The 16,888-nt window shown below is 45.1% G+C and overlaps 1 protein-coding gene across 3 annotated transcripts in view; it reads left to right on the top strand.

The window, feature by feature from the left end:
* Positions 1–16,888, top strand: part of cpne4a (copine IVa) — a 62,969-nt gene that overhangs the window by 26,698 nt on the left and 19,383 nt on the right. For 2 of the 3 annotated variants that reach the window (XM_077013301.1, XM_077013303.1), the window contains exons 3-7: positions 3,085–3,264; positions 5,559–5,630; positions 6,438–6,512; positions 11,552–11,635; positions 11,838–11,948. In XM_077013301.1, coding sequence (XP_076869416.1) covers positions 3,085–3,264; positions 5,559–5,630; positions 6,438–6,512; positions 11,552–11,635; positions 11,838–11,948 — 522 coding nt within the window. The remainder of the gene's footprint in view (positions 1–3,084; positions 3,265–5,558; positions 5,631–6,437; positions 6,513–11,551; positions 11,636–11,837; positions 11,949–16,888) is intronic. The other variant, XM_077013302.1, reaches the window with a different exon arrangement.

The following is a 16,888-nucleotide window of genomic DNA, read 5'->3' on the forward strand; positions in this document are numbered from 1 at the left end:
GGAGTGGGGGGTGGAGAGAGAGAGAGAGAGAGAGAGAGAGAGAGAGAGAGAGAGAAAGAGAGAGAGAAAGAAAGAGAGAGAGAGAGAGAGAGAGAGAGAGAGAGAGAGAGAGAGATCGCACCCTTAAGAACCTAAATCAGATATGCAGTTGCTTCCTACTGACAGTGTCATGATGAAATAGCTTGGTAATAAGGGAACAACACAAGCAAGCTTCTTTGTTATTGTAACAGTCTGTGCGCTGGGTGCTGTTTCAATGTCTCTCCTCACACTCTGTCCTTATTGTCTGAGTGAGTCCAGGGGCACAACAAGTATTTGAACATCACACACATTTGTAGCCTGTGTGGAAGGGACCATGGACACAGTGAGATTGTGGTGAATGGTAAAGAGGATACAGTGCAGTTAATCTGCCTTATGAGAGACAGACAGCTGCGACTAAAGTCTGTCTAGACTGCTGAGGGCTAACAGATAAGACCAGCCATGATAAGACCAGCCATTTTGGTCCTACAGTCTGGGAAAACTGAAATGGCTTCTACGAAGGGCAGATTTTACAGAAATGTACTTCGAAGTTGCTCCATTGGTTCTGCTGCTTAGTCAGTTTCATTTACTTGTGATTTAGGCAAATTCCAAAGAATTAATGCAAAATTATGTGACTGTAAAATTCTGTGACTGTAAAGCTTTATCGGGAACACGAGGTGCAAATCTTCTAGAATGTATTTGATGCAGTTCATTCATGTAATTACATGTTAAATGTAAAATGCGTAATGTCCAGTGTTATTTATACAGCTGTACTAGAATTCATGGTACAGTATTTTAATAGTTGCTCGTTGGAGATCTTACAGAGTTACATTTTTGAAGCGAACTTCACTTAAACTTCGAGGCTATAAACTCATCTATCCAAGAGGGTGGAGTGATCTGTGACAGGACCTGTGGTGTTAGTGTTTACAGTGATCTGTAACAGGACCTGTGGTGTTAGTGTTTACAGTGATCTGTGACAGGGCCTGTGGTGTTAGTGTTGACAGTGATCTGTAACAGGACCTGTGGTGTTAGTGTTTACAGTGATCTGTGACAGGACCTGTGGTGTTAGTGTTTACAGTGATCTGTGACAGGACCTGTGGTGTTAGTGTTTACAGTGATCTATAACAGGACCTGTGGTGTTAGTGTTTACAGTGATCTGTAACAGGACCTGTGGTGTTAGTGTTGACAGTGATCTGTAACAGGACCTGTGGTGTTACTGTTTACAGTGATCTGTGACAGGACCTGTGGTGTTAGTGTTTACAGTGATCTGTAACAGGACCTGTGGTGTTAGTGTTGACAGTGATCTGTAACAGGACCTGTGGTGTTACTGTTTACAGTGATCTGTGACAGGACCTGTGGTGTTAGTGTTTACAGTGATCTGTGACAGGACCTGTGGTGTTAGTGTTTACAGTGATCTGTAACAGGACCTGTGGTGTTAGTGTTTACAGTGATCTGTGACAGGACCTGTGGTGTTAGTGTTTACAGTGATCTGTGACAGGACCTGTGGTGTTAGTGTTTACAGTGATCTGTGACAGGACCTGTGGTGTTAGTGTTTACAGTGATCTGTAACAGGACCTGTGGTGTTCGTGTTTACAGTTATTTTAATGGAGAAATTCACTCAGATCAGTGCGGCCTGATTTGGAGCCTTTTGGAGCTTCACACTCAGATCATCATTAAAAAGTCTTTTCTTCCCGGTTAAGAGCAGAATGATGGATGAGATGGATGGATGACCATTTAGTGATGTTATCTGGCCCCTTCTGCCATGAGAATATACACCTCCTAAATAAACAGGAAATGCTAATTCCACAGGTTGGTGATGCTGCCACAGGGAAGTAAGTAGGTAGCATCTATAAAAAAGTACATTTGCTCACTGTGCTCACTGTACTAGAACTCACAGCCTCACCCACTACCTGTGGGTTACACAGACGGTGGCAGCTTCATCCACTACCTGTGGGTTACACCGACGGTGGCAGCCTCACCCACTACCTGTGGGTTACACCGACGGTGGCAGCCTCACCCACTACCTGTGGGTTACACAGACGGTGGCAGCTTCATCCACTACCTGTGGGTTACACCGACGGTGGCAGCCTCACCCACTACCTGTGGGTTACACCGACGGTGGCAGCCTCACCCACTACCTGTGGGTTACACCGACGGTGGCAGCCTCACCCACTACCTGTGGGTTACACCGATGGTGGCAGCCTCACCCACTACCTGTGGGTTACACCGATGGTGGCAGCCTCACCCACTACCTGTGGGTTACACCGATGGTGGCAGCCTCACCCACTACCTGTGTGTTACACCGACGGTGGCAGTGTCTCTGGCTGAAGAGCTTGACTATATTTCAGGAAAGCTGTTAATTTGTCTCAAAAAGCCATCAACTCAAAACACATTCATTGTAGTACATTCCTCTACAGTAGCCTACACATTTACTGTAGCCTACACATTTACAGTAGCCTACACTGAAATGCATCTGAGCATGTACAGATGCCAGTGCGCTCATGTAAGTCTGCTCCGTAGGGACCTGTGAACTGTAGAAGTAACCATAACATCTTCACACCGTGTACGCATGTGTGTGTGCAAATGCGTACTCGAGCGGGCTTCACACATCATAAATATCCCTCTAACACGGCCTTACACAGATCCACTGTTTGTTATCCTGCCACGGCAGACAAACATGAAAGGGATGAGAACTGATGAAAACTGCCATTTGCTTGCTTACTTGCATAAACATCTCCCGTCTGTTCTGTGTGGGCTCACGCTGGCATCAGACAGGCACCCTGAGCATACGGCCTCATACATATGCTTTATTCATATGCCTGTGATGTGTAGTGATATTCATTATTGTTGGCACTTTTCTTTTCCTTTGTTGGTGTCTTTTATCATTTATTTCCAATATTTCCTGTCCAGATCTTAGAAAACACCAGCATAGTCTAGATATCTTTTCCAGTTCCCAGGCTACGTGGGGTCATCAAGAGTCAGAGAACTAATTCAGGTGTGCTGAGAAATGGATGTAGTCTGCAGGTAGGTCGGATGTGACCAGTGTCGCCCCCTGGCTCATCTGTGCAGGTTGACAGGACAGAGGTGCTTCGGAGTAGCATTAACCCCACGTTCTCCAAGATCTTCACAGTGGACTACTACTTCGAGGAGGTGCAACGTCTGCGCTACGAACTCTATGACATCAGCAACAACCACAATGGCATGAGGGACGCGGACTGCCTGGGTGCAATGGAGTGCACGCTTGGACAAGTACACACACACACACACACACACACACACACACACACACACACACACACACACACACACACACACACACACACACACACACGTACACACACAGACGCACACGTACACACACACACACACACACACACACACACACACACACGTACACACACACACACACACACACATGTACACACACACACGCACGTACACACACATACACACACACACACACACACACACACACGCACACACACACGTACACACATGCACACACACACACACACACACACACATACACACACACACACGTACACACACACACACATGTACACACATGCACACACACACACGTACACAAACGCACACACACACACACACACACACACACACACACACACACACACACACACACACACACACACACACAGTTTACTATACTTTTTACAATTCTATGGCACCTTTGAAGATATCCCAAACAGGTAATAACTACCACTTAGCCCTGTATGGTTCTTTGCATAGCCTATGTGTTCTACCTTATACCAGACAGACAATAAAACAAAACAGACTGCCAATTCTTATTCAGCAGTTATTATCTGTGCAGTTATTGCTTTCACACAGTCAGAAATTATTGAGTGAAATTGCCCACATTTAAGAAACAGCTAGCTCTTAATGAAACAGGCACTCAAACAGTCGTTAAGGTTGTTATATGCACATCAGATTCGGTTCTGAAACAGAGACGCTGGCACAAAAATGAGGCTAACTCCCTCTCTGATGAGCCCGTCTCCACACCCAGCTCCAGCGTTCACAAGCGCCATGCCAGGTGGTTAATTTGGGACTCTGTAAAAGGAGCTCAGAGAGTCTCACTTAATATATGATGAATGTCAATATTCGTTATGTTCAATGTTCAGACTTGTTTTGCTGTACCGAACCTGCTCTCATTCTCCTGTTTATTCTCTGTGAAAGTAAAGTGCTCTCATACTGCTCATTTGCTCTGGGTACAGAGGCAACGTTATTTTAATGAGAATGGGCTGTGAATGCCGTGGGTAGCTGTTGATCCTGAAAGCACATTGTGCTGAGAAACAGATCCACCCCCGCTCCACCACTCCTACCATAATAATCTACAACTGGAAGCATTTATTCATAAATAAAGAATTTTTGGGCCGTTATTACAAACTGGTTTGGGGGCCAGAAAACACACGATTAGATTTACACACTGATTTTGTGTAATGGCTCTGCTCTCGGTGTCTGTTGTTTGCTTCACACTCCTGGCAGAGCTGTAAGGTCTGCTTCCTACTCCCTGGCTCCCTGGCTCCCTGGCTCCCTACTCCCTGCTCCCTACTCCCTACTCCCTGCTCACTGCTCCCTACTCCCTGCTCCCTAGTCCATACTCCTTGGCTCCCTACTCCCTAATCTCTGACTCCCTGCTCACTGCTCCCTACTCCCTGACTCCCTTACTCCCTGCTCTTTACTCCCTGTTCTCTGGCTCCCTACTTCCTGCTCTTTACTCCCTGTTCCCTGGCTCTCTACTCCCTACTCCCTACTCCCTGACTGCCTACTCCCTACTCCCTGTTCTCTGGCTCCCTACTCCCTGACTCCCTGCTCCCTACTCCCTGACTCCCTACTCCTTACTCCCTGCTCCCTGCTCCCTGGCTCTCTACTCCCTACTTCCTGCTCTTTACTCCCTGCTCCCTGACTCCCTACTCCCTACTCCCTGCTCCCTGTTCTCTGGCTCCCTACTTCCTGCTCTTTACTCCCTGCTCCCTGGCTCTCTACTCCCTACTCCCTACTCCCTGACTGCCTACTCCCTACTCCCTGTTCTCTTTCTCTAGCTCCCTACTCCTTACTCCCTACTCCCTGACTCTCTGCTCCCTACTCCCTGACTTCCTACTCCTTACTCCCTACTCCGTGACTCCCTGCTCCCTACTCCCTGACTCCCTACTCCTTACTCCCTGCTCCCTGGCTCTCTACTCCCTACTTCCTGCTCCTTACTCCCTACTCCCTGACTCCCTGCTCCCTACTCCCTGACTCCCTACTCCCTGACTCCCTACTCCTTACTCCCTGCTCCCTGGCTCTCTACTCCCTACTTCCTGCTCTTTACTCCCTACTCCCTGACTCCCTACTCCCTGCTCCCTGTCCTCTGGCTCCCAACTCTCTACTCCCTACTCCCTACTCCCTGGCTCCCTGCCTCATGTCTCTCTCCAGAGCTGCTGCGTTTTGGTTCCCCGCCTGTCTGTGCCAACCTCAGTTTCGAAAAAGTGGCACAGAAGTTGACGAATGTGACGGTACCTTGTGTCTTATCTCTCTCCAAACAGATTGTGTCCCAGAGAAAGCTGTCCAAAGCCCTGCTGAAACAGAGCAGCACTGGAGGGAAGTCCACCATTACGGTACCCCATCCTCCTCTTCTCTTATTTACATCCCAGAATACAGGTCACATTTGTCACTGACACAAGAAACATTATTATACAGGGTACACACACTTTCTGGGGCTGGATTTAGTTCTAAAAAGTCTTGTCTGTATTATAATAAACTGAAGCCTCGTGCTATTATTCTCCTGGTCAAGGATCATCTAGCTTTTGTATAATAAATACATGAGGAATAATAAATGTACATGCCCAACAAATATAATTTCCTTCCTGAACCTGCTCTGAAGACATGAGATGGGTGAGAAGATCCCTGTGACTCCTTCTTTAATTGCTCTACCTGAATCACACTTTGCTGTTTGTTTTGTAGTAAAATCAATGGATTTTAATGATCCCTCAAGCAGACAGGAGTCATCATCTTTCCCCCAAAACACTGATCAATTTTCACTGATCGACCTTCAATTTTTCCAAATTGGGCTCCACTGAAAGATCAATGAAACACTACTGAGCAGCTATGGAATTTCTTGTAGTAACTTGAGCTGTCTTTTTTCTGTCAGACACCTTCATTAACAGCAGAAACAGGCTCGTCACTAGGGCACGACAGCAGTCATGACTGGGTGTCAGTCTTGGCATTTAGGTCGGCCTCATTAAGGGCCCAACATTTGTCCTGTGTGATGACACAGGAGTGATACACAGGAGTGAGGAATGTGCTCAGTGTGCACTGTACTGCCATCTCACTGTACTGTGTAAATATTCAGCATGTTAGGTGTGTTAAGAGGCTATGAAGCAGACTGTGTACGGAGGGTCATTCTTCACCTCCTGCTCCCCCAGATCACTGCAGAGGAGCTGACAGGAAATGACGACTACGTGGAACTATCATTCAGCGCCAGGAAACTGGATGATAAGGTGTGTGTACCTCCCCCCCCCCCAAACACACACACACACACACACACACACACACCCCTCCCTATAACCTCAAGTATGCAGTGACACCAGTGGATGGAAGAACGTATGAGATGCTGGAGGAGAAGTCATTTTAATATGAAGTTTTTAATCATCTCTTCATGAAGTTGAAGTTCTGCTATGCGGTGACACTCTCAGCAGCACTAATGACAATCAGACAGGTGGTCAGGCACAGAGGGAAAGAGAGAGAGACTAAGATGGTAAGAAGAACAATAAAAATGCTCTGAGACACACACAGAGAGAAAGACAGACTAGGGTAGTTGGACTAGGGTATGTGCTATAAGACGGAGAGAGAGAATAGCACACCAGTCATGCTGCTCCTCTGGGAGATACCGTCAGCTTTCATCAAGATGGATAATTACAAGAGACTGAAATTAATAAGGAGGATTAATACAGGCAGAACAAATGGCTGTGTGAGCCACAGATCAGTTTCACACCGAGTGCTTTGTAGGCACTTTCTCACATTCTCGCCTCTTTTATTCTCTACGATCTTAAGCTTCCCCCACATCTCACAACCTCACTGTCAAAGTAATTAAAACTTAAATTAAATTAAAGCAACATAGACCTGCAAAATGATCAGCAGTAGTCAAACTCTTCCTCCCTCTTCACTTTTTCCCTTTCTCTCTCTCCGTCTCTCTCTCTCTCTCCCAATCAGCTTTTGTACCTTGTTCATTTGATCTTTCTCACACTGCTAGTTGACAAGTATTTTGATGTGGAGAGAGAAACATTTCTGCTTCACCTTTTTCCAGGTGAGCTGTTCTCCTCCATCTTAGAGCAGCTCAGGTCAAGAGGGCCAGTGAGTTCAGTTCAGTTCAGATTTTCCCAGCACTGGAATATCCATTTTGAATATAGCATTCCAGACAAAAATGAAATAAATCACAATATGTCATATTAACAAATTATAGTACTTTACAGAAATGCCTTACAAATAAATGATCACCTGGTCAAGTTTAAGACTAGTAGCTGAGCCACAGAGACACAGCTGCCCCTGTATGGGAAAAGCACCGACCCTAAAAATGGGAGAATTGAGAAGATGCAGACGTAGATCTGCTGGAGATGAAACTATTAGACCCACAGAAACCTGCCTCAGCAGCACAGACAGTGTGAACCATCATTTGTGACTGAAAGAGAGAAAGAGTTTCTAGAGCACAATTTCACACACATACCCAGAAGGGATGGGGGAAGAGGGGGGGGGGGGGGGTAATAACAGGAATGCTGTGATACACACACACATACCCAGAAGGGGGGGGGTAATAACAGGAATGTTGTGATACAAACACACACACACACACACACACACACACACACACACACACACACACACACACACACACACACACACACACACACACACTTCTGGAGGAATTGGAGTTTCACCAGTGACACATGAGGAGTTACTCCAGGAAAATTAACAGTGTTTAGGAGCAACCCATGAGCCCACAGTAGCGGTGGAGCAGGGAGATTTCTTTCTATCACATACAGTATATACATTATCACGTACACTGAATACATTAGCAGGTGTTCAACAGAAAAACCAAGACAAGTAACCTGCTCTCATATCAGACATAATCATGTAACTGACATAGCCACACTTCCATAAATGAGAAACAAAGGAAACATAAAATAAAAATTGTTTAACAAAGGTTACAAAAGAAGATCCTCTAATAATGTATCTGATCTCCATGGTGGAGCCTCTGACAGTGTATCTGATCTCCATGGTGGAGCTTCTGACAGTGTATCTGATCTCCATGGTAGAGCCTCTGACAGTGTATCTGATCTCCATGGTAGAGCCTCTGACAGTGTATCTGATCTCCATGGTGGAGCCTCTGACAGTGTATCTGATCTCCATGGTGGAGCCTCTGACAGTGTATCTGATCTCCATGGTGGAGCCTCTGACAGTGTATCTGATCTCCATGGTGGAGCCTCTGACAGTGTATCTGATCTCCATGGTGGAGCCTCTGACAGTGTATCTGATCTCCATGGTGGAGCCTCTGACAGTGTATCTGATCTCCACGGTGGAGCTTCTGACAGTGTATCTGATCTCCATGGTGGAGCTTCTGACAGTGTATCTGATCTCCATGGTGGAGCCTCTGACAGTGTATCTGATCTCCATGGTGGAGCTTCTGACAGTGTATCTGATCTCCATGGTGGAGCCTCTGACAGTGTATCTGATCTCCATGGTGGAGCCTCTGACAGTGTATCTGATCTCCATGGTGGAGCCTCTGACAGTGTATCTGATCTCCATGGTGGAGCCTCTGACAGTGTATCTGATCTCCATGGTGGAGCCTCTGACTGTGTATCTGATCTCCATGGTGGAGCCTCTGACAGTGTATCTGATCTCCACGATGGAGCTTCTGACAGTGTATCTGATCTCCATGGTGGAGCTTCTGACAGTGTATCTGATCTCCATGGTGGAGCCTCTGACAGTGTATCTGATCTCCATGGTGGAGCTTCTGACAGAGTATCTGATCTCCATGGTGGAGCCTCTGACAGTGTATCTGATCTCCATGGTGGAGCCTCTGACAGTGTATCTGATCTCCATGGTGGAGCCTCTGACAGTGTATCTGATCTCCATGGTGGAGCCTCTGACAGTGTATCTGATCTCCATGGTGGAGCTTCTGACAGTGTATCTGATCTCCATGGTGGAGCTTCTGACAGTGTATCTGATCTCCATGGTGGAGCCTCTGACAATGTATCTGATCTCCATGGTGGAGCCTCTGACAGTGTATCTGATCTCCATGGTGGAGCCTCTGACAGTGTATCTGATCTCCGTGGTAGACCCTCTGATAGTGTATCTGATCTCCCTGGTAGACCCTCTGATAGTGTATCTGATCTCCCTGGTAGACCCTCTGACCCTCTGACAGTGTATCTGATCTTCTCCAATTTGAGATGGCACATGGCCTCCCTGACCCAGTGACTGTATGTTGGTGGAATGAGATATTTTCATTTAAACAAGGAAGAGAGCCTAAGGCCAGTAGAAAAGTTCTCCACATACACAGAGGGGCGTCTGCTGGGGCCACACCGAACCACGGCAGGTTGAATAGCTCTGCTGGCTTCCACATACCCCAGAGAAGGTTCCAAAGAGGGTTTTCCAGAATGTGAACAGCTCCAGACATGTTCACAAAGTGCAGAAGAGAGAGACCAGGGCCTGCTCAGTTCGATGCTGGAATTGATTGTACGAAGTCTAACTTTAAACCAGTGCAGACTTTTTATTTTAAATTGAATAACAGCATGTCTTGGACATATGGAAGAGGAGGACATGTCCAGTGTTATTTTGAGCCAGGTTTCTGTCTGTGGCTGCCAGCCCTTCTCTGGCAGACCTGCTCTTCCCATAATCCCTCTGTCCATTCCAGGTCCCCTGATTATAAGCAACACCCATGTCTCCTTTCCTTAATATGTCTATTAAAACCTACTTGTGTCAGGAGTTCAGTGTGAAGTTGCTCCCACTCTATCCTGGTGCTATATTATTCTGCTCTTTGCCTCAGTCTGCTCAGTCTACCTAGTTTTTACCCTGGACTGTATTTTTGACTCAGGCTCCAATCCCACATGCTGCATTTTGTTAATATGAGCATTTAGCATTGCAACTACAGCAAGTGGCTCCATTGTGATAGCAGAGTGTGGGGAGGAGGAGTGTGGGGGGAGTGTGTGGAGGGGGGGGAGAGTGTGGAGGGGGGGGAGAGTGTGTGGGGGGGAGTGTGGAGGGGGGGGAGTGTGGGGGGGCCATCCCTGTCATGCTGTGATAAAGCTCAGATCGGACGGGTTATTATTAGTGCACACAGCAGACACTGGAGATGTATATAAACGTGGGATCCATAATATGAATTTATCCGCGTGATGAATTTACAGCCAAATCCAAACGGGTCGAAAGCCTTTTAAGCATCGAGTGAAAGCACTATTCCTGACCTGTTGGGTAGAGAGGCGCCTGAAAGGATATTCTAATATTAAAAAAAGAAAAATGATTACTAAAGCCTGTATGATCCAGTAGTATGATCAGGGGATCAAACTCCCCCCCCCCCCCCCCCCCCCCCTCCCCCAGGATTTTGGCTTCAGCGGTTAGAGCAGGGATGGACAACTTCCATGATAAAGAGGGCCAACATTTTTTCAGCACTATTATTGGTGGGCCACATGACCACGCACTTCAAATAATTGGATATGAAAGACACTACAAATTATTCTCAATAAGAACCCATTTTAAATGAATTCAGATCTGTATGTTTATTGCACCAACATACATCTATTTTCTGCATATAAATGCATTAACATGTCCTTAATAAGCAACAAAGACAAAACATTTGCTTAATAAAAAAGTGCAAAAAGGAATTTGAACTCCTTCATATCAAAGAAGTGTAACGCGTAGCGTGCTGCGGAGCGAGGAGGCAGACACAAACGCTGAGAAGAGTGAGATTTAATAAGAGGAATTATAGGTGAAGTCGTTTGTACAGGCACGGGTCAAAACGGGAGAGCCGTCCAAGTGGTCAACAGGACAGGCAGGAGTCGTAACAGAAACACAACGGAGACAGAAAATACCAGAACAGCGATGACAGATAATCTACAAAACCGAACAAACCACAAATAACCGACAACGGGCGAAACACAGAGATACAAGTACACAGGACTAAACTAGACACAACTGAACACAATGACAACACGGGCGTGGCAGACAGAGGGAAACCAGGACAACAGACACGCAGGGCGGGATAACCGGGCAAGGAACAACACCGACACGGGAAAGGGGGGCGTAGCCCTACGTGACAAGAACAAAAACGTCCTGCTCTATCAGCTTTTTTTCTTTTAATTATTAAATTATTATTGATCTATTTGCCGCACACGGCCCTCGTCCTCACTCAGTGCGGCCCGCAGGCCGCCAGTTGCCCATCCCTGGGTTAGAGCAAGGTGCTTTCTAACTTCTAAAGCAACTGCTGCCATGTTAGTGATGGTGATGGTTGGATGGCTGATTTCCACTGTGTTTGTGTACCCCACAGGACTTTTTCAGCAAGTCAGATCCATTTTTAGAGATCTACAGAGTGAACGATGATGCTACACAGCAGCTTGTGTACAGAACAGAGGTGAGAAGCTTTGCACACACACAAATACAGACACACAATCTGGACTGAATTATACTTCCAGTGACAGATTTAGGTTGAATCTTGAACCGGTTGTAAACTGTACCTTCTTTTCAGCCCAGGAATATGCTTAGCCTACGACTGGAAGATGGTCTACAACTGGCATGCTATGTGATACTAAACAAAACATTGTGTACATTATCAGTGTCACTGGTGCTACCCACAGACTGTCATGAACAACCTCAATCCAGTTTGGAAGACCTTCAAAACATCACTGAACTGTCTCTGCAGTGGAGATCATGAGAGGCTGCTGAAGGTGATGGATCATACACAGTTCACTTAATACTGGTAGGAACAAGAAGGAAAGAGTGAGAGAGACACAGAGGGGACACAGTGAGAGAGACACAGAGGGGACACAGTGAAAGAGACACAGAGGGGACACAGTGAGAGAGTTTGACTACTTTGCCTGATTGTCATTGCAAAGTAGTTGATTTACAGGCAAGTGGCACTGCTGTGGATATCAATTTTATATAATTAATTGAGATTATCTGTTAATACATCAGATTAATTCCTTAGGTATTAACATTATCAGTTCTCAGAACTATCAGACTTATTTGATAAATGCCAGCAGAAACAGTCTGTGGTTGATTCTGAGTTGATTCCAAATAACATTCAGACCTCGGTGACCTTCAAAACTTGTTTCTTGAAAAAGAAAATTACATTTAAAGATCCAGGGGACAAATTGTGAAATGCTAAAAATGTTTCTAGAATAGGGACACATCGCTAATACTCCAGCGAGAGTGCCTGAATGACACCCTGTTGTCTCGCTGCTATGCTGCTCACGCAGAGCTGCATATAATGGAGCGAGCAGGGAGAATAAAATACCTACAAACCAACCAATGAGGATTTAGCTAATAATTACACATTTCCAGCACCAGATAAGCCTAGTTCACTATTGATGGAAAAGAGATTTTTAATGCTCTGTGGATTATATAAAAAAACATGGACATTTTGTGTGGATTTCAGTCATATTATAACCTAGCTCTGATTACCTTTGTTGTTTGGTAGTTAATGTCACTGTAATTTGTGGTGGTTAAAGGTGTGTAAGCATCCTCTATTTTAGATCACAAGATCATTTAGTGGAGTTTGGAAAACTATGTATAGGTCACACTTTGGATATATAGCTTTTGTGCCTTGAGGAGAAAGATTAACCTAATTACAAAACACAATATAAAATTCCCTGGGATTATGTTTAAATTTGAAGACCACCTTCTTTACAGTAAACATACCATGAAAGGTATTTGCTAGTATCTTTTCTAAATGGACACCAAGCAAACTTAGAGGTATCACACCTAATGGCAGGAGGATAAAGACTGCTGTAAAGTCATTCTACTCAAAACGGGACCTGAATTAATGTAAGCAATACCAGCAGGAATAGTTATGTGTTGTTACAACTTTGAACTATAACTCATGAGGAACTGTTAGTGCTTTTGAAATGTAAATGAAATCTTTTAAAATAAGACCCAATCAGTAAAGTATAGCTTCAAACACACAGTCAGCAGAATCTATCTACATTGTCCAATGAGCAAATATATATTATTTTGGAATATTGGCCTCCTGTGTACTGTACTGAACTATTTACCATGATCTAAATTTCTGTACCGTTATGGTAGTTGTGAAAACTTAGTTGTCCTCTGGTTTAGTGTCTCTCCCTCCCTTTTCTATGTTTCTGTTTCTTCATTGTAATAGTTTAACTCTATATAGCTCTAGTCTTCTTTAAACCAGTTATGTATCCTATAGAGCTGATGGTACTGCCATAGTTGTGTAGGGAGTTAACTGGGTGTTCTGCTAACAGGATGATAAGGCTCCTGCTGTCGCTGTGTGCATGTGTTTAGTGTGTGTATGTGTTTGATCTAAATTTCTGTACCGTTATGGTAGTTGTGAAAACTTAGTTGTCCTCTGGTTTAGTGTCTCTCCCTCCCTTTCTATGTTTCTGTTTCTTCATTGTAATAGTTTAACTCTATATAGCTCTAGTCTTCTTTAAACCAGTTATGTATCCTATAGAGCTGATGGTACTGCCATAGTTGTGTAGGGAGTTAACTGGGTGTTCTGCTAACAGGATGATAAGACTCCTGCTGTCGCTGTGTGCATGTGCTTAGTGTGTGTATGTGTTTGTGTGCATGTGTGTTTGTGTGTGTATTTGTGTGGGTGGGTGTATTTGTGTGTGCATGTGTGTGTGTGTGTGTGTGTGTGTGCATGTGTGTGTGTGTGTGTGTGTGTGTATGCTCACTCAGCACACTACTTTTGGCTGTCACTGTGCTCTGTGGGAATCTCATGATCAGACAGCATGGAATACCCGCTGTTCAGAAATGCATGAATTCTGCATAACATGGGATATTCTGATTATGTATGCATGTCAGCTAGACAAACAGACAAGACAGAAGGATATTCACAGATAGATAAATAGAATGTGATAGATGAATAGATAACTAGAATGCAGAGAGAGAGAGAGTGATAAAAAGAGAGGTTAAATAGAATTTGTTATTCTCTTCCTGTCAGCTCAGCATCACTGCAGCTTGAGAGAGAGAGAGAGATAGAGAGAGAGAGAGAGAGAGAGAGAGAGAGAGAGAGAGAGAGAGAGAGAGAGAGAGAGATAGCATTCTAAAGAACCTTACTCAGATAGACAGGTGTTTCCTGCTGGCGGTGCTCTAATATTGATGCCTGTTCCTGCACAGTGATTAATGTGTGAAAGCTACACTGATGTCATCCAGGCTTTGACTGGGTTCAGGTGATCAGTAGCGTGAGCAGACACCCTTCCTGTATCCAGACTCCTTGTGTTCTCTGTAGATCAGGTCTGCTGCAGGTATTTTTGACTTGCTGAGGCAGAGGTGGGTGTTCACACTGAATGTGTGTGTGAGTGTTCAGAGAGACCAGATATTTTCATACACACTCCCATACTCTTAATCACACTTCCAAGGCGTATATCTTTTGCTTTCTGTTTGGAGAGTAAACAGTTTATTTAATAGAATATTTAAGCAAGTTTATTCTGCTACACCATTAATTTCTAATGAACTCTGTGTACAAAGACCTGTGTAAGTGGGGACCAGTAATCGTAGGCAGGTATGAGAGTCCAGTGGTAGGATGTGTTGGTCACGGAATGCTGCCACAGCGGGTCTTATTACACCTCGGTGCTCTCCGCCTCGCAGCCTCCTCCTCATTCGAGCATCTCCGTAAGACACGGTTACCACGGCGACAAGCTCCCAGGAGCCAAATGATGAAGTCCTAAAAGTTCTTGAAGGGGGGCGCAGTGATCCAGGTCTCCGTTAAATAACACTAGCTGCGGGCGTTAGCAGCACAGCGTACGTAGCCCAACGGTGTTCTTTGATTTATAATTACAATTCACCTCGAAATCCAAAAAAATCAAAGCCTAACATTGTACCATCTGCGAAGGGAAGCACTAAAAATGGATCTTAGACATACACGTTTTTTTACTCTCTCCCACGTGCGCGCTAAATGCGGTCTCGTGGGTGTGTGTGTGCACCTCTCCCCGTTCCCCGCTGCGCGCGCCTCACGCTCGGCCCACTCGCGACTGCACGAGACGCGATGGTGGGTCGCGTGCGGCGGTACCGGCACGTGCAGACCGCGCGCGACGGTTCCAGCACCTCGCGACACGCGCCTCGCCACACAGCCGCAGTCCACAGCGGTTTCAAATAAGTTGTGAATTAGCACAGGCGTAGCGCTGCTGAGCAGGTGTGTTGGACGGGAACTCGTTTGATACGGAGTACCGAAAGCCCGCTGCACGCCAGAACCGAAACGTGTGGTTATTTCCGTGTCTCTGACTGCAAACCGCAGTATTTATTTAGTAGCTATTCGGCATTGGCTCCTATGAAGCATATGTGTCCTGTGTTCGTAAGTCATTACATAAATCATTATCACGAAAACATTTACAATATTTGTCATTATCAAACTTTTCCCAATATAAGTGGACATGTGACATTAACTCTAGTGCTACTACTATTGAGAAAAGAGGCGTCATGTTTGGGTTTTATAAGTTGGCTGCAATTATGTTCAGTTGACAAGGAGCATAAAACGGAATAAAGAAACACAGAATCAGTGTTTGTGTGGCAGTCCGGGAACAGAAGAGAGCAGAAGAGAACTTATCTCAGGCTGGCCCGTGTGCGGTCCAGATTCCTGTTTAACATTCTGGGCACTTTGAATGACAAAATATGGGTCAAACTGTCACACTGTAGGCCTACAGGTGAGGAGCTCCGAGCTAATCTCTCAAAATCAACATAAAATGTCAGAATGCGAATAAATCTTTTGAATGAATGGCAATAAAAATGTCCCGCGCGTGTGTTAGTATTGAAACTGGTGGTGTTAATATTGAAACTGTCACGAATGCTTTGCAGTTTGTAACAAGGCAATTTCCATTCCCCTTATAACACTTTACATGACGTCTGTTGTCCTGCGTTGTTTGGACGACACTAAATGCAATATGTTTTAATGTGCTTTAAACTGTTTTTCTTTGTCATTGATCATCTGGATTCAGGCCATTTCCACCATAGTAGGGTACAGGCGTCTGTAGCTCATTTACATACACCGTGTTTCTTTGTTCAGTAGCAGGTTTTGGTTGTGCTGATTAGAGACTCTGCAGCCAGCTGTCTGGTATTTTAGCTAGAGGACTGATGCCAATGTAATTATGACTGTTACTTACTTTAGACATTTAGAGGCTACAGTATATTCCAAATTGTGCACTGCACAGTGTGAAGTAAAAAGCTACCTGAAGTTCTCTGCTGATAAACAGTGCTGGAATATTTGATAGTGCAGGTGAATGTGTGGATGGATCTTCTTGGTCTAAAAAAAAAACCTCATTGTAATTTTGTGAGTGTTGATGAGGATGGTGAATTGGATAATCAGCACTGATGGCCACCTAAATACAGTGTAATCTTGCTTAATGCATTTGCTAATTATATGATTAATTGACTGTGTTTTGTTCACGGCTCCCTGTGCACTCTCTTGCTGGGTTCAAGATAAATCCTCCCCCCTCCTCTCCTCTTCTCTTGTCATCAATTGGTACTAATGGGCCCAAACTGTGCCAGGAAAATATCCCCCACATCATTGCACCACCACCACCAGCCTGAACCGTTGAAACAAGGCAGGATGTCCATGCTTTCATGTTGTTGACGCCAAATTCTGACCCTACCATCCGAATCTCGCAGCAAAAATCAGACTCATCAGACCAGGCAACATTTTCCA

Source organism: Brachyhypopomus gauderio, chromosome 7 (genome assembly GCF_052324685.1).
Source record: "Brachyhypopomus gauderio isolate BG-103 chromosome 7, BGAUD_0.2, whole genome shotgun sequence".
NCBI lineage: Eukaryota > Metazoa > Chordata > Actinopteri > Gymnotiformes > Hypopomidae > Brachyhypopomus > Brachyhypopomus gauderio.